Raw genomic sequence first — 16,586 nt, 5'->3', positions numbered from 1 at the left:
ATATTTACATTTTTTAAATGTTTTTTTCTTCAAATTCACTCACTTTCAGTCTGTCCAGAGTGGATGTTTTAAATCAGCACTAAAAACAAAAAGAGGAAAATTCATTACAATTTGAACATGGAGCTGATCAACTGTGTATTTTAAGTCACCTTATAATTTGTGTAGAGCTAATGGCATCTGTATGAGTACAGATGATGATCTGGTTAAAGATCAATAAAATAAATAAATAAATACATTTTGATCTGTCTAGACAGGGTTTCAGTCTAAATAAAACAATGATAATTATACATATTAACACATATTAAGATATTGTGTATATAGGTAACTATATATGTGTCCAGATAAACATTAAACTATCTGACTGATATTTTACAGATTTGGTCATAGCAGAGAAATCTGTTCAGGAAATCTGTTCAAGGCAACAGTCTGATCACAAGCAGAAGAATAAAGGCAACTCTCACTAATTGTGTAGTGAGTAACTGTGAACTAACTGTGCACTAACTGCACAATTACTCTCTCAAACTCATCTTTCTCTCATACATCAGGAACTAGACCTGAATTTGAAACTCAGAGAGCAGCAAGAAAAAAAAGAAAAAAAAAAAATTAATCCAGAAACACTAAATAACTTGATCCTTTTTATAATATAATAGCAATTAACATATTAAAATACATGAAATACGTAGAGAGAATAATACTCACAGAGCACAAGAGGACGTTGACTGAGCTCCATACTGACTGAATGATGACAGACAGGTAAAGACACAGACTGTGTTAAAGCCTCCAGACTTCCTGAAACCTGCAGTCAGATCTTTAGAAACATCACGACAGATTAAAGACATACAATTGTACCTCATGTGTTACAGGAAATCATGTAGATAATCATGTAGCATGTTTTCAGAAAATGTGACACTGACTAACATGCAAGTTTTCTACAGATGTTGTAGCAGGATTGAAGGATTCTTTGTAGTTTTGTTTCAAGAGCAACCATACATTTGTGCTGTTTTACTTTCTTTTACAGTATATTCATTCATTCATTCATTCATTCATGAGAAAGACTCCTGCAGACATCTTTGCAATTTATATTGATATATAAATATTTATATGCTATATTTATTATGTTCTAAAATTTGGGGAGTTGAAATCTTGCACCTGTTGTTTTATCAGCTTGAAAGCCAACAGCTGAGTGGGAAAGAGACACAAAGTAACTAAACCCCTGAAAATAATCATCATGCCTCAGCCTCTGAGCCTCTAAAATAACCTGATTTCATCAGACTATTTTACAAAAAAAGCAATGACGGGAGAAACTGGTCATTTGAGAGATTTCTGTAATTGACTCTGCGAATGGTCAATGCTACTAGTTATTTTCAGGGTTTAACAATGTAACCACTATTTCATCATTAGTGTTTGTGAAAATATTTAGAAAGATTTTGATCTTTTAACATCAGTATGGTGTATTCAGTAACATCTAGCTGTTGTGAGATGTTAGAACATGTTTAATTTCAGGAACTATTCAAAAGTTGAGATTCTCTTTGAGGGTGTAACTATAGGCGTAGTTGAAATTCAAAGTTATGCAGAGGAAATGCAGCATTGAACAGTTTTCTTCACTTTGTTAAGTTCAGGGCTCAGTGACTCGACTCCTGAGGCTGGAATAGTTTTTGAGGAATTAAGACGGGTAGCACTTGCACTAGGTATATAGGCAAATATTTTTTCATCGCTTACATCTATGTTAATCTATGAATGAGAAAATAATATTTGGTTGCTCTTAAATGTGAGCTGGCAAACAGCACAACAGCTAACATCTACACTGACTTCCATTATGCCTTTGGTGTTGTGCATGACTTTGGAGCAGGTTGGCAGCAAACACTCACCTTGATGGGTCACCAGGTTCAGTTTAGAGTAAACAGTGTCAGAACCTTCACTGGTTTTCCCTAAAAAATGCCAACAGTAACATTAATATCACACAGTGCTTACTGTGTGTTCAACAGTGATATGAAATACATAAATATTTTTATAATATCTCTACAGCTTCTACAGAGAGAATAAAATAATTTATTTTTACCAAATTACCTCGAAATCAACATACTGCAATGACCTTGTTATGGTTATGATCTGTTTTGGTTTAGTTTGCTGTGTCTCCTTTCTCCTGCCTTGTTTGTTTCCATGGTTTTTGATTAATTAGCTCCACACCTGTTTCTGTTTCTCCCTGATTACGTTCCCAGTATTTAAAACCTGTGTTCTCCAATATTCCTTTGTCTGCTATTGAGTTGTTTCCCCTATGTGCTACGTGAGTGTCCTGGCTCCACCAGGCTCCCTTGTCCCTCTGACTCTGCCTTGGTCAATTGTCGACAATCCGCCGCCTCGGGACTCCACTCCTCTGGCTTCGCCTCGTCACTCCGTCCCTCTGGCTCTGTCAGGCTCCTCCTTCCCTCCGGCTCTGCCTCCATCCTCAGTCGCTCCGACTCCGCAGCGGTCTTCCGGAGCTCCGCCTCCGCCACGGTCGCCTGAGCCTTAAGCTCCGCCTTGGCTCTCCGGATCCTCAGTGTCATGGTTTAGTTTGCTGTGTCTCCTTTCTCCTGCCTTGTTTGTTTCCATGGTTTTTGATTAATTAGCTCCACACCTGTTTCTGTTTCTCCCTGATTACGTTCCAGTATTTAAAACCTGTGTTCTCCATTATTCCCTTGTCTGCTATTGAGTTGATTCCCCAATGTGCTACGTGAGTGTCTGTCTGCCCTGTATTTCCCCGAAGCGAAGATGAAAAAGACTATATTTTGAGTTTACTCCTGTGTCTCCTCGTTTCCTCGTTCCACCTCCATAGCCATTACGTGACAGACCTTTAGGATCAGGTGAATTTCACAGTGAACAGCCACAAACAGGTGTTTAGAAAAATACCGTGGTGGTTTTTGTTGCTGTTTACTGATGTGGAAGAAATTAAAATCAAAGGGACTTTTTACCCCAGAGGTCTTTAGCGCTGCTGATCATAAAACCATTGTTTCAGTTTACCTTTGTTTTCTTTATTTTTCTTCTGTTTCTCTGTAGATTTGAGTTCAATCTCAGCATAGGTGACGTCAGTAGGTCCGCTTGCACAATCTACAGTGAACAACAAAGAAAGGAATAAGACCTTTGTTTTAAATGACACAGTGAAATGAAAAACAAAGATGGATTTGAGTATTTAGAAAATAACTACTGCATTATTAAATGATCAACATTACATAAGTAATTTCTGTAACATCATTAGTTACCTGTGCTGAAGTCTTTATTAATTGTTGCATCAACAGAGTCATAAATATGAGCAGTTCCTGTAATAAATTGATGCATGGATTAATTCCCAATAATAATAAACGGTAACACTTTACGGTAAGGGTACATGAATTACCACTAGAGATCCTCATCCTCTCTGACCGTGACTGCAACATCTACTACCCTTTTATGAACACCAATACCATGTTCTGCGCTAGATACCTGGAGGGAGGAAATGACTCTTGCCAGGTAGAGGATAACAGGAAATAGCATAGTTGCATGAATATTATATGAGACTAACTTAATAATAACCAGTTATTATGTTTGTCTTCTTCAGGGTGACTCTGGGGGCCCTGTGGTGTGCAATGGTGAACTGCAGGGTATTGTGTCCTGGGGTTATGGCTGTGCTGAGAAGAATCTATGTGTGTGTGTCTATGGCAAGGTAATAGAGTTGCTGTTGTTTAATAATTGGTACAATATGTTTGGTTTTAAATGAAGGACTTATATGATTTTTATGAATTCTCTTTTCTTTAAGGTCTGCGCGTTCAGCCAATGGATCACCAACACTATGAATAACAACTAAAGCTGATACGAAATCACATACAGCCTCCAAATCTTCAATCCATTAGTTTTTCTTTTTGTAGATAAAAACCCGTGTGAAAAAAACATTTACAAATATTCTGCTTTCTATAATTGCTTTATTCATATTTGTTAACAAACACGGTAACACTTTACGGTAAGGGTACATTAATTACCATGAATTCATGCATAAATTAATGTGTGAATTATGCATTACTTCATGCATTAATATCTCATGAATTATCAGGAAATAACATGAGTTCAAAGTATTTCATTAATGACTCCATGCACGAAATAATGCTTTTTTGAATCATGTACCATAAGCATAGCTTTATCCACAATGGATAGTGAAGCCCTTGTTTTTTTTGTAAACAAAGAAAACATCATGATCATGCGTAATAAATCATAAATCATGATGATGTACTCACCTTACTTAATGTCTTAATTAAGGTGTTGTTCATCCATGAAGTCATGAATGAAAGACTTTGAACTCATGTTAGTTCCTGATAATTCATGAGATATTAATGCATGAAGTAATGCATAATTCACACATTAATTTATGCATGAATTCATGGTAATTCATGTACCCTTACTGTAAAGTGTTACCTAATAAACCTTTTGTCATGCATCTTATTAATTTAAGAAAAAAAAAATATATATATATATATATATTGTTTTCATATTGACACTGCCTTAAAAAGATAAAGCACTCAGCTAAATGTTTATTGTGCTATTAACATTCTAAATTACATATGATATATTTTGTTATGCATTACTGATAATGAAATAAAACCAAATTACATCTTATTGAAATATAAATGTCAGTTACACAAATATCATATTACACTTTATAAATTATTTAGTCAGATCTGTCTTGTCAGTTGAAAGTTATTTCTAAGTGTCTTCAATCACAGCTTGTAAAGATTTATGGGTGTTTATTTTTGGTTAACAGGTAAAGACTGACCAGACAGCAGTGTGTTGTATCCTGTTTCACTCTGGTTCTGCTCTGATGTCTTCTGCTGTTGACAGACTCTAGAGGGAGACTGAGATCTTACACCTAGTCAAACACACAATGATTATGTAAAAGTTTTAAAATCGACTTTTAATCTCCTTCATGCATACATGTTTGAGAGTGACAGAGTGTTTAGTGGCATGCTTTTATTTATCGCATTATGGATTTGTTAAAAACTGTAATTTGCTTCACCGTCTGCTGTCTTAATAGGCTGCATCCTACTGTAACTAAAATGGAATCAAATAATTGTCTAATTTAGAGCACTTTACATACACAGTAAATATGTGCATCATACACATATCGGGGAAGATGGAGGACTCAAATCTACATGACAGTTGATTTAAATATTGATGGCATTAATTTTTTTTCAATTCTTTTTAGCCTAAGCCCCCAGCCTGTCCAGATGGAAACTGCCCAGAAAGCTTCTAAAACCAGACAACATACCAGCTTTGGAGACCAGACAACCAGCTTAATGCTGTTGTAGGATGGCAGCTCACAAGGTTTAGAAACAAAGTTAGTGTCTGCAAATGTGTATTGAATTTTAATATGGCAGATGATGAACCTTTGTTGTTTCTGTAGCGCCACAGCAGGACCAAGAAGACGATGATCAAAAATGTGAAAATCAGTCCTGCAGTCACTCCAATTATCATGGGATTGAGATAATCAGAACTTGATGTTCTGGAGGAAGCTGAGATACATAGATTTTCCATTTAGATGAGTGCTGTATACATAAACATTTGAATAGTGTTTATTGATGTACAGTCTCACTTCTGACTGAGATCCAGCTCTTGGGTGACTCTCCTCTCTCTGGTTGTTTGCAGTAGTAGAAACCCTCATGTGACTTTGAGACAGTAGAGATGATCATCTCTGTATTTTGACTCTGGATGAGTGATCCATCTTTATAGAAATCAGCTCTGAGGTTTGGTGGGGTTGAATGTTGATATAAACAGCGTAGAGTCAGAGTATCTCCTTCAGTTACAGGATGAACAGGACTCTCCAGAATCACACCAACTACAGAAAAAGATTGTGTGCTGATTGTAAATAGTATATGGCAACTATATGGTAACAAATATTTAATAATCATAATAATAATAATAGTAATCATCATCATCGTCATCATAATCATTATAATAACGATTTTAACATTTTCTTACAAAACTACTTTTTTGGTATCTTTTTTTTTTGTGACGTGACATGTGGCCATGGTGACCCATACTTGGAATTAGTGTTCTGCATTTAACCCATCCAAAGTGCACACACACAGCAGTGAACACACACACACACCGTGAACACACACCTGGAGCAGTGGGCAGCCATTTATGCTGCAGCGCCCGGGGAGCAGTTGGGGGTTCGGTACCTTGCTCAAGGGCACCTCAGTCGTGGTATTGAAGGTGGAAGAGAGCGCTGTACATTCACTCCCCCCACCTACAATCACTGCCAGTACGAGACTCAAACCCGCAACCTTTGGGTTACGAGTCCGATTCTCTAACAATTAGGCCACGACTTCCCAAAAAACACTCAATCTCTTGCCCATTGAGTGTACATTCCCCCCCCCCACCTACAATCCCTGCCGGTACGAGACTCAAACCCGCAACCTTTGGGTTACGAGTCCGATTCTCTAACAATTAGGCCACGACTTCCCAAAAAACACTCAATCTCTTGCCCATTGAGTGTTTTTTGTTTGTTTGTTTGTTTGTAGTGAACACTGATGCTTCCTGTTTTTGTTTAATCAACTACTTTGTGTATTGTATTGTAAATGAAAATAATAATTAAAAAAATCTTAAATGAAAAAAAAAAATTAATACATAAATACAGACTCACGTTGTACAGTGATATTAACAGGTTGACTGATCTCTCCAGATTCAGACTGACACCAGTACACTGCAGTGTCTGATGTGATGGTGGAGCTGGTTGTACATGTAGATCCTGTTTGTGATCCCCAGCGTGATGAACAATCGATCAGTCCCAAAATGTCTGAGTATCTTCTCACTCTCCATCTATCAGAGTTACTCTGGTTCACACAGCTCAGAGAGAGAGAGACAGATGTGAAGTGTTGAGTTCTGCTGGGACTGACGATCAGAGAGACTGGAGGAGAAACACCTGAGGAGACAATTACAGCTACAATTTGGAAATCAAGACAGTTTTATTGATATAACACTTTACACAACGTACACTTCTTTTGTTTCAAAACAAAATAACATATTTGTAACATATTTGTAATTATGCCATCAGCAAGCAAGCCGAAGACAACTGAGACAACTTCATGAAGTGTTAGTACTTGAGGAAAAAACCTTCGGAGAAACCATTATTATTTAATTATATGATTTAATCCACCATTATCTCAATTCTAATTAAGTACAAATTAATTGTATTCAGTTGTGTTGTGGGCAATAAAACAGTCCAGTACATTATTGTTAAACAAATTTTTCACTGAAATAATGAAAATGTCTGTGCCACCCCGAGTTGCTGCTGACCCCTGCCTCCACCGTTGATTTAACCCCTGCTAGTAGAGAAAGCATCTTTCTTCATTGACACAATTGAATAGCAGCCTTGTGATTCAGTTTGAACTCACCAGTGACCCATATTAACTGTGTGTTGCTGTTCCATGTGTCATAGACTCGTTTTCCTCTCTCTGCTGTGCACACATAAACTCCTGTTTGATTTAGAGCAACAGAACTGACCGTGTAGTTTCCTCCAGCTCCTCTGCTGCTGTCTGAGAGTGTCTTATAATGATGACTTCTGTAGTCTGTAAAAAGTGAAAGTGTAGTTACCTCAAGAAAAGAGGAGTTATATTTACATGAGACTTTTAAATCACTTTTGTTGGTATAATCAGCATTCAGACTAGTTTATCTGTTTGATTTTTAATCTCTATAATATTTTTTGATGAAACCAGTTCATTCAGATGTTACCACATGAAGCACATTATATCTTACCTGATGAAACAGTTACAGTGTACCAGCTGAATGTCCAGCCTGTAGAGGAGCCTTTAACCTCACAGATCAGAGTCACTGGATCTCCTTCAGTCAACCACTTCTGTGGAGAAACACTTAAAACTGCTCTGGGTTTATCTGAAATAGAGACATCGCTCATTAACCACGTGTAAACGTGTGTGTGTATATATGAAGAAAAGATGAAACTCACCTGATACTGTCAGTGTAACTGCATCACTGATGTTTGATGTTCGTGATCCTCCTCTCTCTTCTCCATAACAGGAGTATTTACCTGCATCAGACATTCTGACAAACCAAACTGTGTGTTCCTGTAGTTCACTAAAAACACTGACTGAACCGTCTTTATACCAACTGTACTGCCAGCTAGTGACTGCTTCACCATCAATGTCACATCTGAGAGTGACTGTCTCTCCTCTGAATACATGTTGATCAGGTTTAATGCTCACTTTGGGTTTTGGTCTTTCTGTACAGTGACAACAATTCACAATGAAAATAATGTGCTGTTTTTACTATATGATCAGTTTCTTGATTTTAAAGCACACATGCTAAATCAGGTTAGACTGAAGTGTTGTTCTCTAGCTGTTATAGTCACTTATTCAGTGTCTTGTGAATTATTTCCATTGTGTTCTCTGAGCAGATCATTATTTGATGAAAATACTTGCCGTATATTGTCACTGTTACTGGTTCACTGTAATTTGTGTAAAGTCCACTTCTTCGTGCTCTGCACCTGTACTCTCCTCCATCAGAGACTTTCACTGAATCGATTGTTTTATTTGCAGCTTCAGTAGATTCAGTGTTTGAGTCTTTACTCCAGATAAACTCCCATTCATCCCATGACTGATCCACCTCACATCTCAGAGTAACTGAGTCTCCAGTGAACAATGAACTCTGTGGCTTAACAGTCAGAGTTGGTTTGAGAAAATCTGGAAACATAAAATCAATGAGAGTGTGAGTTGTGAAACCTTTTCTATAGAAGATTGAATTGAATTCAAGTTTATTTGTATAGCACTTTTCACGATACAAATAGTTGCAAAGCAGCTTTACTGAAAATTAAGTTTCTACAATATATTTAGTAGTAGCTTGTCAGTGGTGACTATGTCAAATTGATGTACACATGGCATAAATGTATGGTAAAATTCAGTTAATGACAATCAAACAGACGATTAACACTATTAACAGCAATAATTATATGTTGCAATCAAACTTGTAGCAAAATTTGGTAGAAGGTATTGTCTTCTCACTGATAGTGCTTCTTGATTTCACAGTCAGTGAATGAAATACAGCTGTAATCTGCAATTACAGTGTCAACATTCAGCACAAAGATTTAAAGGACCACAAAGAGCAGAGAGCTCCCAAGGTTGGGTTTATATTCACAACTTTTAGTTTAGTAGCCCAGAGCCAAACAAGCCCCAGCTATAACAGAAATCAAAGAGACAAACCATTTACCAAAGTGTTGTGCAAGCACAGCATTTTCTACTAAAATTCAAAATGGCAAAGAGGCAGACAATGGAAAAACTGGCATAATTTCTGACCAATAGGTGGTGCTGTCACCAAACAAGGAACCAATAAGGCCTACAAAGTTTATTTCAATACAGGTAAATGCAGGGTCACTTGCAGAATTTCAGCTGAGGGTATGCACAGTGACAGGTTTTGTTGTTGTTTTAAATGAAGGTGTCTACAGACACGTAAAAAAAAAAAAACACTTTTAACCCTGAAAAATAAAAACAAGCAACGGAATGGTCAAATACATCAATTGCTTGTTCGCATAATATGATACCAATTAAAAAACAGCATTGGTGGACACAAAAACCGATTCGGTGTGAATTGTGTTTTTCACAGGACTCAGCACATCACTAGCTAATATTTTTAAAGTAACTTTCAAAATTTAATCTTTTGTTTCTGTTGTTTGTAGTCGATTGTCCACTTCATCCAGCACAGTTTGGTCTCTGTGCTTTTGTTTGTTTTACTGACTCAAGAAACCGCTTCAGATGACTCAACACAGTCGGGGAACCAACTGTTAGTGTAATCTATTCTACGCAAATCATAAACACTTCTTTTTAGGCAAGTACCAGATATGGGTGTCATGTCATGAAATATTTTAATACGACTGAATTTATATTTAACGTGATCAGTTTAATAAAAACATTGCAAGTCACTAATTATTTAATTATTTTGTTTCATTCCCACGGTTATACAGCAAATAAATTATATAGCCTACCAAAAGCCAGCAAAGAACATTTATTATCACGTTATCACTGACTACAGTCTAGCACAAAAAAACTCCTCTTATTATCAATGTAGTTGCCTACGCTGTCAAACGAATCTCGCCACTGGGTAAATGTGTTGCTGAGTTACATCATAACTACTTTGTTAGGGTTTAATTTGGTTATGGTTGTAAAAATCAATAATCCATACAATCATTTTTATGAGACTTGGTTTCCCAGAGGAAAGAAAAAGCAAAAGTGAGATCTCTTTAACATCTCAAATATTTCTTCTAGACAGAAATAAGGTTACTTTAAGATCGAATGGAGACTTTTGCTTGAGTCTCCAGAGACAAAAACTCTGGTAACACTCTCACATTTATAGGTTTAAAGGGGGGCTTGACCAAAAAAGTTTGAGAACCACACGGATATCCGGGAGGAGACAGGAGGGACCCGGAGCAAGAGGAGCACAGCAGGACCCAGGCCGCAGCCATGATGTCGACCCACGGTGGAGCCGATGGAGGGAGGAGCCATGGTGGAGGAAGGGCTGACGACTCCAGGGGGCCGAGCAACGGCAGCGGAGCAGGTGGCGGAGGAGCCCGAGAGCCGATGAGCCAGGGCGACGGGGAGGATCCGGGGGACCAAGGTGGAGCAGATGGCACCGGCGACCGAGGCAGAGATGGGGATCCAGATGGCCACGGTGGAGCCGGAGCGACAGAGGACTGAGGAAGAGCCGAAGGGATGGAGGAGTCTGACGGAGCCGGAGGGATGAGGCGCAGCCAGAGGAGTGGAGTCCCGAGGCGCAGGATGGTCAATGACAGACCAAGGCAGAGCTGGAGGGACGAGGGAGCCCAGCGGAACCAGTGGACAGATGGGCCACGGCGGAGAGATTAACTGACAGTCACCACTGATAAGCTACCACTAAATATTGTAGAAACTTAATTTGCTGTAAAGTTGCTTTGCAACGATTTGTATCGTGAAAAGCGCTATACAAATAAACTTGAATTAAATTGAATTGAATTAAATGGCATATGACACAATCCTAGGCTGTTTGGCTGTTTATTTGTTGTATACTATCTGTTATTTACCTTATGTAAAGTGTCCTTGGGTGTTTGAAAGGCGCTATATAAATAAAATTTATTATTATTATTATTATTATTATTGATTAATAATACATATTATATGGTAGAAATGTTTAAGCTATTACTGAGATATTTGACTTGGTGCACACTTTGTTACGTTGTTGAGATCACTTCTGAAATTTGACAGATGTGAGAGCTCTCATATCTTTAGTTTAGCAGAAAAGTCTGAGCACAGTGTGTGATGATGATCTCTTCTAAAACTTTAAAGGAGAAAAAGTCTCTGTTTTATGTTGAAGTAAACTCATTTCTATCTAGAAGAAATATTTAAGATGTTAAAGAGACCTCATTTTTTTATTTCCTCTGCTTTTCTTTCCTCTGTGAAGTGCTGCATACAGTGCATTGAAGATAAATTTAAACTAATAACCCTTGATATTCTGAAGTGTAATGCTATAATTTAAATGATAGTTTCAGTATTTACAATATTAGTAAAAATGTTAAATTGTTAATAAATGTTAATATTTCTCCAAAAATAAAAGTGAAGACATCTGAAGACAAAGCTGATATCTCAATGAAACATATATGAGAATTAACCCTTCGTATCCTGAGCTAGGTGTAACACCTGTCAGAGCCATTAGCCTTGTAGGCAATGCATTGACGTCGAGGCACAACTGCACCTCAGAGAGCATGAGCTGCTCCTGTTCCCTTCTCCCTTGTCCAATTGTTTCCTGTCTCTGTCCCTACTGACCATTAAAGGTGCAAAACCCCCAATGTAACCAAAGAAAGAAAGAGCAACCATTGAGCAATAAAACATTTTTAAATAGTGTCTTGAAAGAGATTACAGGAAGACAATAAAGAAACCTCCTGTTTCTCACAGCCCATTCTCATTTTCTCCTTTCTCTTAGGCCCTGTTTACACTAGTGCGTTTTAGTTTTATAAAGGCATTTTAAAATGAAAACAATGCTTGTCTACACTGGTGTTTTCACTGCGTTTCAGAAATGATCTCCGTCTACACTACACAACCGAAAACGCATGTCACATGACCATTCACGCAGGTACAACCACAGAATGTATAGGTAGATTCCCTATTATTTAGATGGCGGACGCGTCTGCGTGCTTGGAGCGGTCGAATGGGGAATCTACCTATACATATCTATGGGTACAACAATGAGCATGATGTTTTCCCCAGAGTTTTCAAACTAAAACGGGGTCTGCAGCATTTTCAAAAGTCTCCGTTTTCAACCTCATAAACGTCGAAGTAGTGTAAACGGCAGGCGTAACCGTAGCAAAAAACACGCACTAGTGTAAACGGGGCCTTAGAATTTTCTCATGTCTCAATTGTGTCTACTTTTATTTCTCATAAGGAATCTTAGGAGAAACATCTGAGACACTGTTGTTACTAAAATGAGAAATATATGAGAATCACAACTAAGTCTCCTGAGCTTAGAAAGAGCAAACTCTTAGCAATAAAATATTCCTATAATGGAGTCTTGAAAGAGATTGAAGCAAGACAGTAAAGATATATTTTATGTTTCTTTCACCACATTCTCAGTTTTGACTTCTTTTTTTTTTCTCATCTCATTTGTGTCTACTTTTATTTTTTTAAGGAGAAACACCTAAAATGCTGTTGATATAAAATGAGAGATAAATAAGAATCACAACTAAGTCTCCTTGTCAGGGGATTCATCACAGTCACTTCAGTCACCATCCAGGATAATTACCCGATCACAGTCACCTGAGTTCTGATCACCCGCACCTGCTGTCACCAATCAAGCCACACTACAAATACACACACAGCACAATCACTCACTGTCCGGTCTACCGTTCACTTCTACGAACTGCTCTGGACTCTCTCTGCCAAATTCTCCTAGAACGAATTACCTGCTGTTCCTCCCGCGATCCTCCAACGACTCCTTGGAAACTGTTCCACGAACTCCAACGTAACCGGCGTCCGATCCTCACCATCAGAACTCAGATAAGCACCCTGGAACCATTCACTGTGTTGTCACTCACCTGTCTTTAACTCACCTATTCCAGTCATCCGCTTACCCAGTCAATAAACCATCCTGATTTGCACTTACCTGTTGTGTCTGGCCTTGCTTTGTAACACTCCTGAGCTTAGGAAGAGCAAACTCTGGGCAATACATTTTTCCCCTAATATCTGAAATTGAAAAATCACTCATTTATATTTGGGGCCGGTGCCACAAGGGTAAGTGTGAGGGGCATCGCCCCCTCAACAGGACAATCTGGCCCAATCAGTCAAGAACTAGCATTAATATTAAGTTAATATACAAACATTTTTGTTAAGGACAGTCTGTTTCACAAAGTCACATTTTAATTGACACTTTTGAGACATTCACCTACGTTCCCACACCACTAAGAATTTTTCCATGTTTAGAGGGCTAGATAATTTGCCATAGTTAATTACTTCACTCTATTCTTTTTGTTTGACATTGTTTGCAGTTTATGCTGTTTTAACTCAATATGCATCTGTTAAACAGGTCAAAATGAGTGTTACATCACTGAAGCAGTCAAAATGTGTGTTTTATAGTAAAGCAGACTCAATAAATTATATTTGGTGGTGGTAGTACAGTATCATGCTACCTTTTCTGTATTCATGGTAAAATCAGTTGAAATTGTGTATTTATATCAGGTGGTCTAAAACATGTTTGGGCCTATATCATGTATATCGAGTCAACATTTTGAATATGTTGGCTTAGGCAATTTTATTCAATGCCATCTTTGCTCTGTGGCTCTTTTTAGTTTCATAGTAGTGACAGGCTTGTTTACACCCACAAAAAATACGTGAATGACCTATTTCATGAGTAGTATAGAAAGAATAAGAAATTATAAAAACTCACCTGATACTGTCAGTGTAACTGCATCACTGATGTTTGATGTTCGTGATCCTCCTCTCTCTTCTCCATAACAGGAGTATTTACCTGCGACAGACTCAGTAACAGGACTGAATATGTGTTCCTGTAGTTCACTGAAAACACTGACTGAACCGTCTTTATACCAGCTGTACTGCCAGCTAGTGACTGCTTCACCATTAATGTCACATCTGAGAGTGACTGTCTCTCCTCTGAATACATGTTGATCAGGTTTAATGCTCACTTTGACTTTTGGTCTTTCTGTACAATGACAACAAATCACAATGAAAATAATGTGCTGTTTTTACTGTACGAACAGTTACTTGATTTTAAATCACACATGCTAAATTAGGTTAGACTGAAATGCTGTTATAATCACTGATTCAGTGTCTTGTGAATTATTTTCATTGTGTTCTCAAAGTAGTTCATTATGTGAGGAAAATACTTGCTGTATAATATTGTCACTGTTACTGGTTCACTGTAATGTGTGTAATATTCTCCTCTTCGTGCTCTGCACCTGTATTCTCCTCCATCAGAGACTTTCAGTGAATCGATTGTTTTAGTTGCAGCTTCAGCAGATTCAGTGTTTGAGTTTTTACTCCAGATAAACTCCAATCCATCCCATGACTGATCCACCTCACATCTCAGAGTAACTGAGTCTCCAGTGAACAATAAACTCTGTGGCTCAACAGTCAGAGTTGGTGTGGGAATATCTGTCAGTATAAAGTCACTGAGAATTTAGAAACATCAAGCCTAAGTGTTGAATGATTTTCAGCAGAAAATCTTGTCCTCTCATTGCTTAATAATTACTGTACTTTTATTTCATTTTCATTTGTTGTCACAACTCAGTCTTAAAATGGTGTATTTATAATCATAATAAAATGTAACACTTATTTCTCAACTCTCAGTTGGTTTGTAAGTTACTGCAGAATCAATATTAATATTAATATTAATCAATATATATCAAAAGCCACAGCTGCCTAATGGATAGAGAGTTGGACTTGTAACCCGAAGGTCGTGGGTTCGAGGCTCAGGTCCGGCAGGAATTGTCAGTGGGGGGAGTGAATAACCAGTGCTCTCTCCACCTTCAGTACCAAGACAGGTGAGACCCTTGAGCAAGGCACTGAACCCCCAACTGCTCCCCAGGCGCCGCAGCATCGGCTGCCCAATGCTCTGGGTGTGTGTGTGCACTTGGATGGGTTAAATGCAGAGCACAAATTCTGAGTATGGGGACACCATACTTGGCCACATGTCACTTCACTTTCACTTTCAATCACTCATATGTGATGAAATACATTAATCAATTTGACTCACCTTCAGTATGTTGAGAGTAGATGTTTGAAATCAGCACTAAAACACAAAGAGAAGAAACTCATTAAATTGTGAACACATTTGTCTATTTTATGTTATCTTATAATTTGTCTAGAGCTAATTAGCTAATTAAATAGAGCACAGATGATGATCTGGTTAAAAAAAAATCAGATTTAAAACATGCTAAAATAAATAATAAAACTAAAAAGCTTGATCTGTTTAGATTGAGTTTTGAGTGAGTTTCAGTTTTAAGGAAGCTTTTCATTAAAAAAACAAAAAGAAGATAATTGCACAGAATAAAACAGATTAAAACATATTAACAGTGGAAATGTTTCCAGATAAACATTAAAGCATCTGACTAATAGCAAAGGTATCTGAATATTTATTAGACAACATGGACAATAACTGCAAAACAAACCAACCATTACAAAGTACAAAACTGAATGACTGAACAAACACACTGATCTACAACATAATACATTTCTCTTTCACAAACAGCACTAACTGCACACTTCCTCTCTCAAAATCATCTTTCACTCATATATGGACTAGAGCTGGATTTGAAACTAAGAGCAGCAATAATAATAATAAAAATATCCAGCAATATATATATATATATATATATATATATATGTCACGTTACACTGCTGCGGGAAGAACGTAGGAGACACAGATTAGCATTCACAGTCTTTAATGATGAAAACACGTGATAGTCCACAATAGGAGCTGGGCAAACACACATAGAAACAAGTAGACATGACAGAGACAGACTGCACAGACTGGGACTTAAATACAGGAAATGATTGGGGAAACACAGGTGCATGGGATGACTAATCAAACTAAACATGACCAAATAAGGGAAAACAGGAACATAAACAGGGGCAAAACACGACACAGAACAGTCCAGAATCCTGACAATATATATATATATATATACATATCCATGAACACTGAATAATGTGATTATTTGCATAATATAATAGCAATTAACACCTACTGAAATACATAGACAGAAAATAATACTCACAGAGCACAAGAGGAAGTTGACTGAGCTCCATACTGACTGAATGATGACAGACGGTTAAAGACACAGACTGTGTTAAAGCCTCAAGACTTCCTGAAACCTGCAGCCAGATCTTTAGAAACATCAGGACAGATTAAAGACATACAAATGTACCTTGTGTCTTAAAAATACAGTAACGTTTTTAGAAAATGTCAGACTAACAAGCAAGTTTTCTATGGGAACGCTCTCATGAGTCATTCAGTATTAAACTGAAAACATATTTACCGTTATAAAAAGTTCTGTTCAGGTGATTTGTTTCATTTCCCTTGTTTAATGAACA

General features: G+C 37.5%; 1 protein-coding gene across 1 annotated transcript in view; it reads right to left on the bottom strand.

The window, feature by feature from the left end:
* The window catches only part of LOC107661873 (B-cell receptor CD22-like), a 35,473-nt gene extending 19,172 nt beyond the window's left edge, over positions 1 to 16,301 (bottom strand). Inside the window, exons 1-7 of the mRNA XM_016451658.1 lie at positions 16,271 to 16,301; positions 15,247 to 15,282; positions 13,921 to 14,193; positions 7,767 to 7,896; positions 7,401 to 7,576; positions 6,650 to 6,946; positions 5,597 to 5,839 (exon numbers count right to left, since the gene is read on the bottom strand). Of these exons, the coding sequence (XP_016307144.1) occupies positions 5,597 to 5,839; positions 6,650 to 6,946; positions 7,401 to 7,576; positions 7,767 to 7,896; positions 13,921 to 14,193; positions 15,247 to 15,282; positions 16,271 to 16,301 (1,186 nt within the window). The remainder of the gene's footprint in view (positions 1 to 5,596; positions 5,840 to 6,649; positions 6,947 to 7,400; positions 7,577 to 7,766; positions 7,897 to 13,920; positions 14,194 to 15,246; positions 15,283 to 16,270) is intronic.
* Between the last annotated feature and the right edge of the window lie 285 nt (positions 16,302 to 16,586).

This window comes from Sinocyclocheilus anshuiensis, unplaced genomic scaffold (genome assembly GCF_001515605.1).
Source record: "Sinocyclocheilus anshuiensis isolate Anshui unplaced genomic scaffold, SAMN03320099.WGS_v1.1 scaffold47, whole genome shotgun sequence".
Classification (NCBI taxonomy): Eukaryota; Metazoa; Chordata; class Actinopteri; order Cypriniformes; family Cyprinidae; genus Sinocyclocheilus; species Sinocyclocheilus anshuiensis.
The sequence above is the reverse complement of the archived record's forward strand: the minus strand, read 5'-3'. Positions and strand labels throughout refer to the sequence as shown.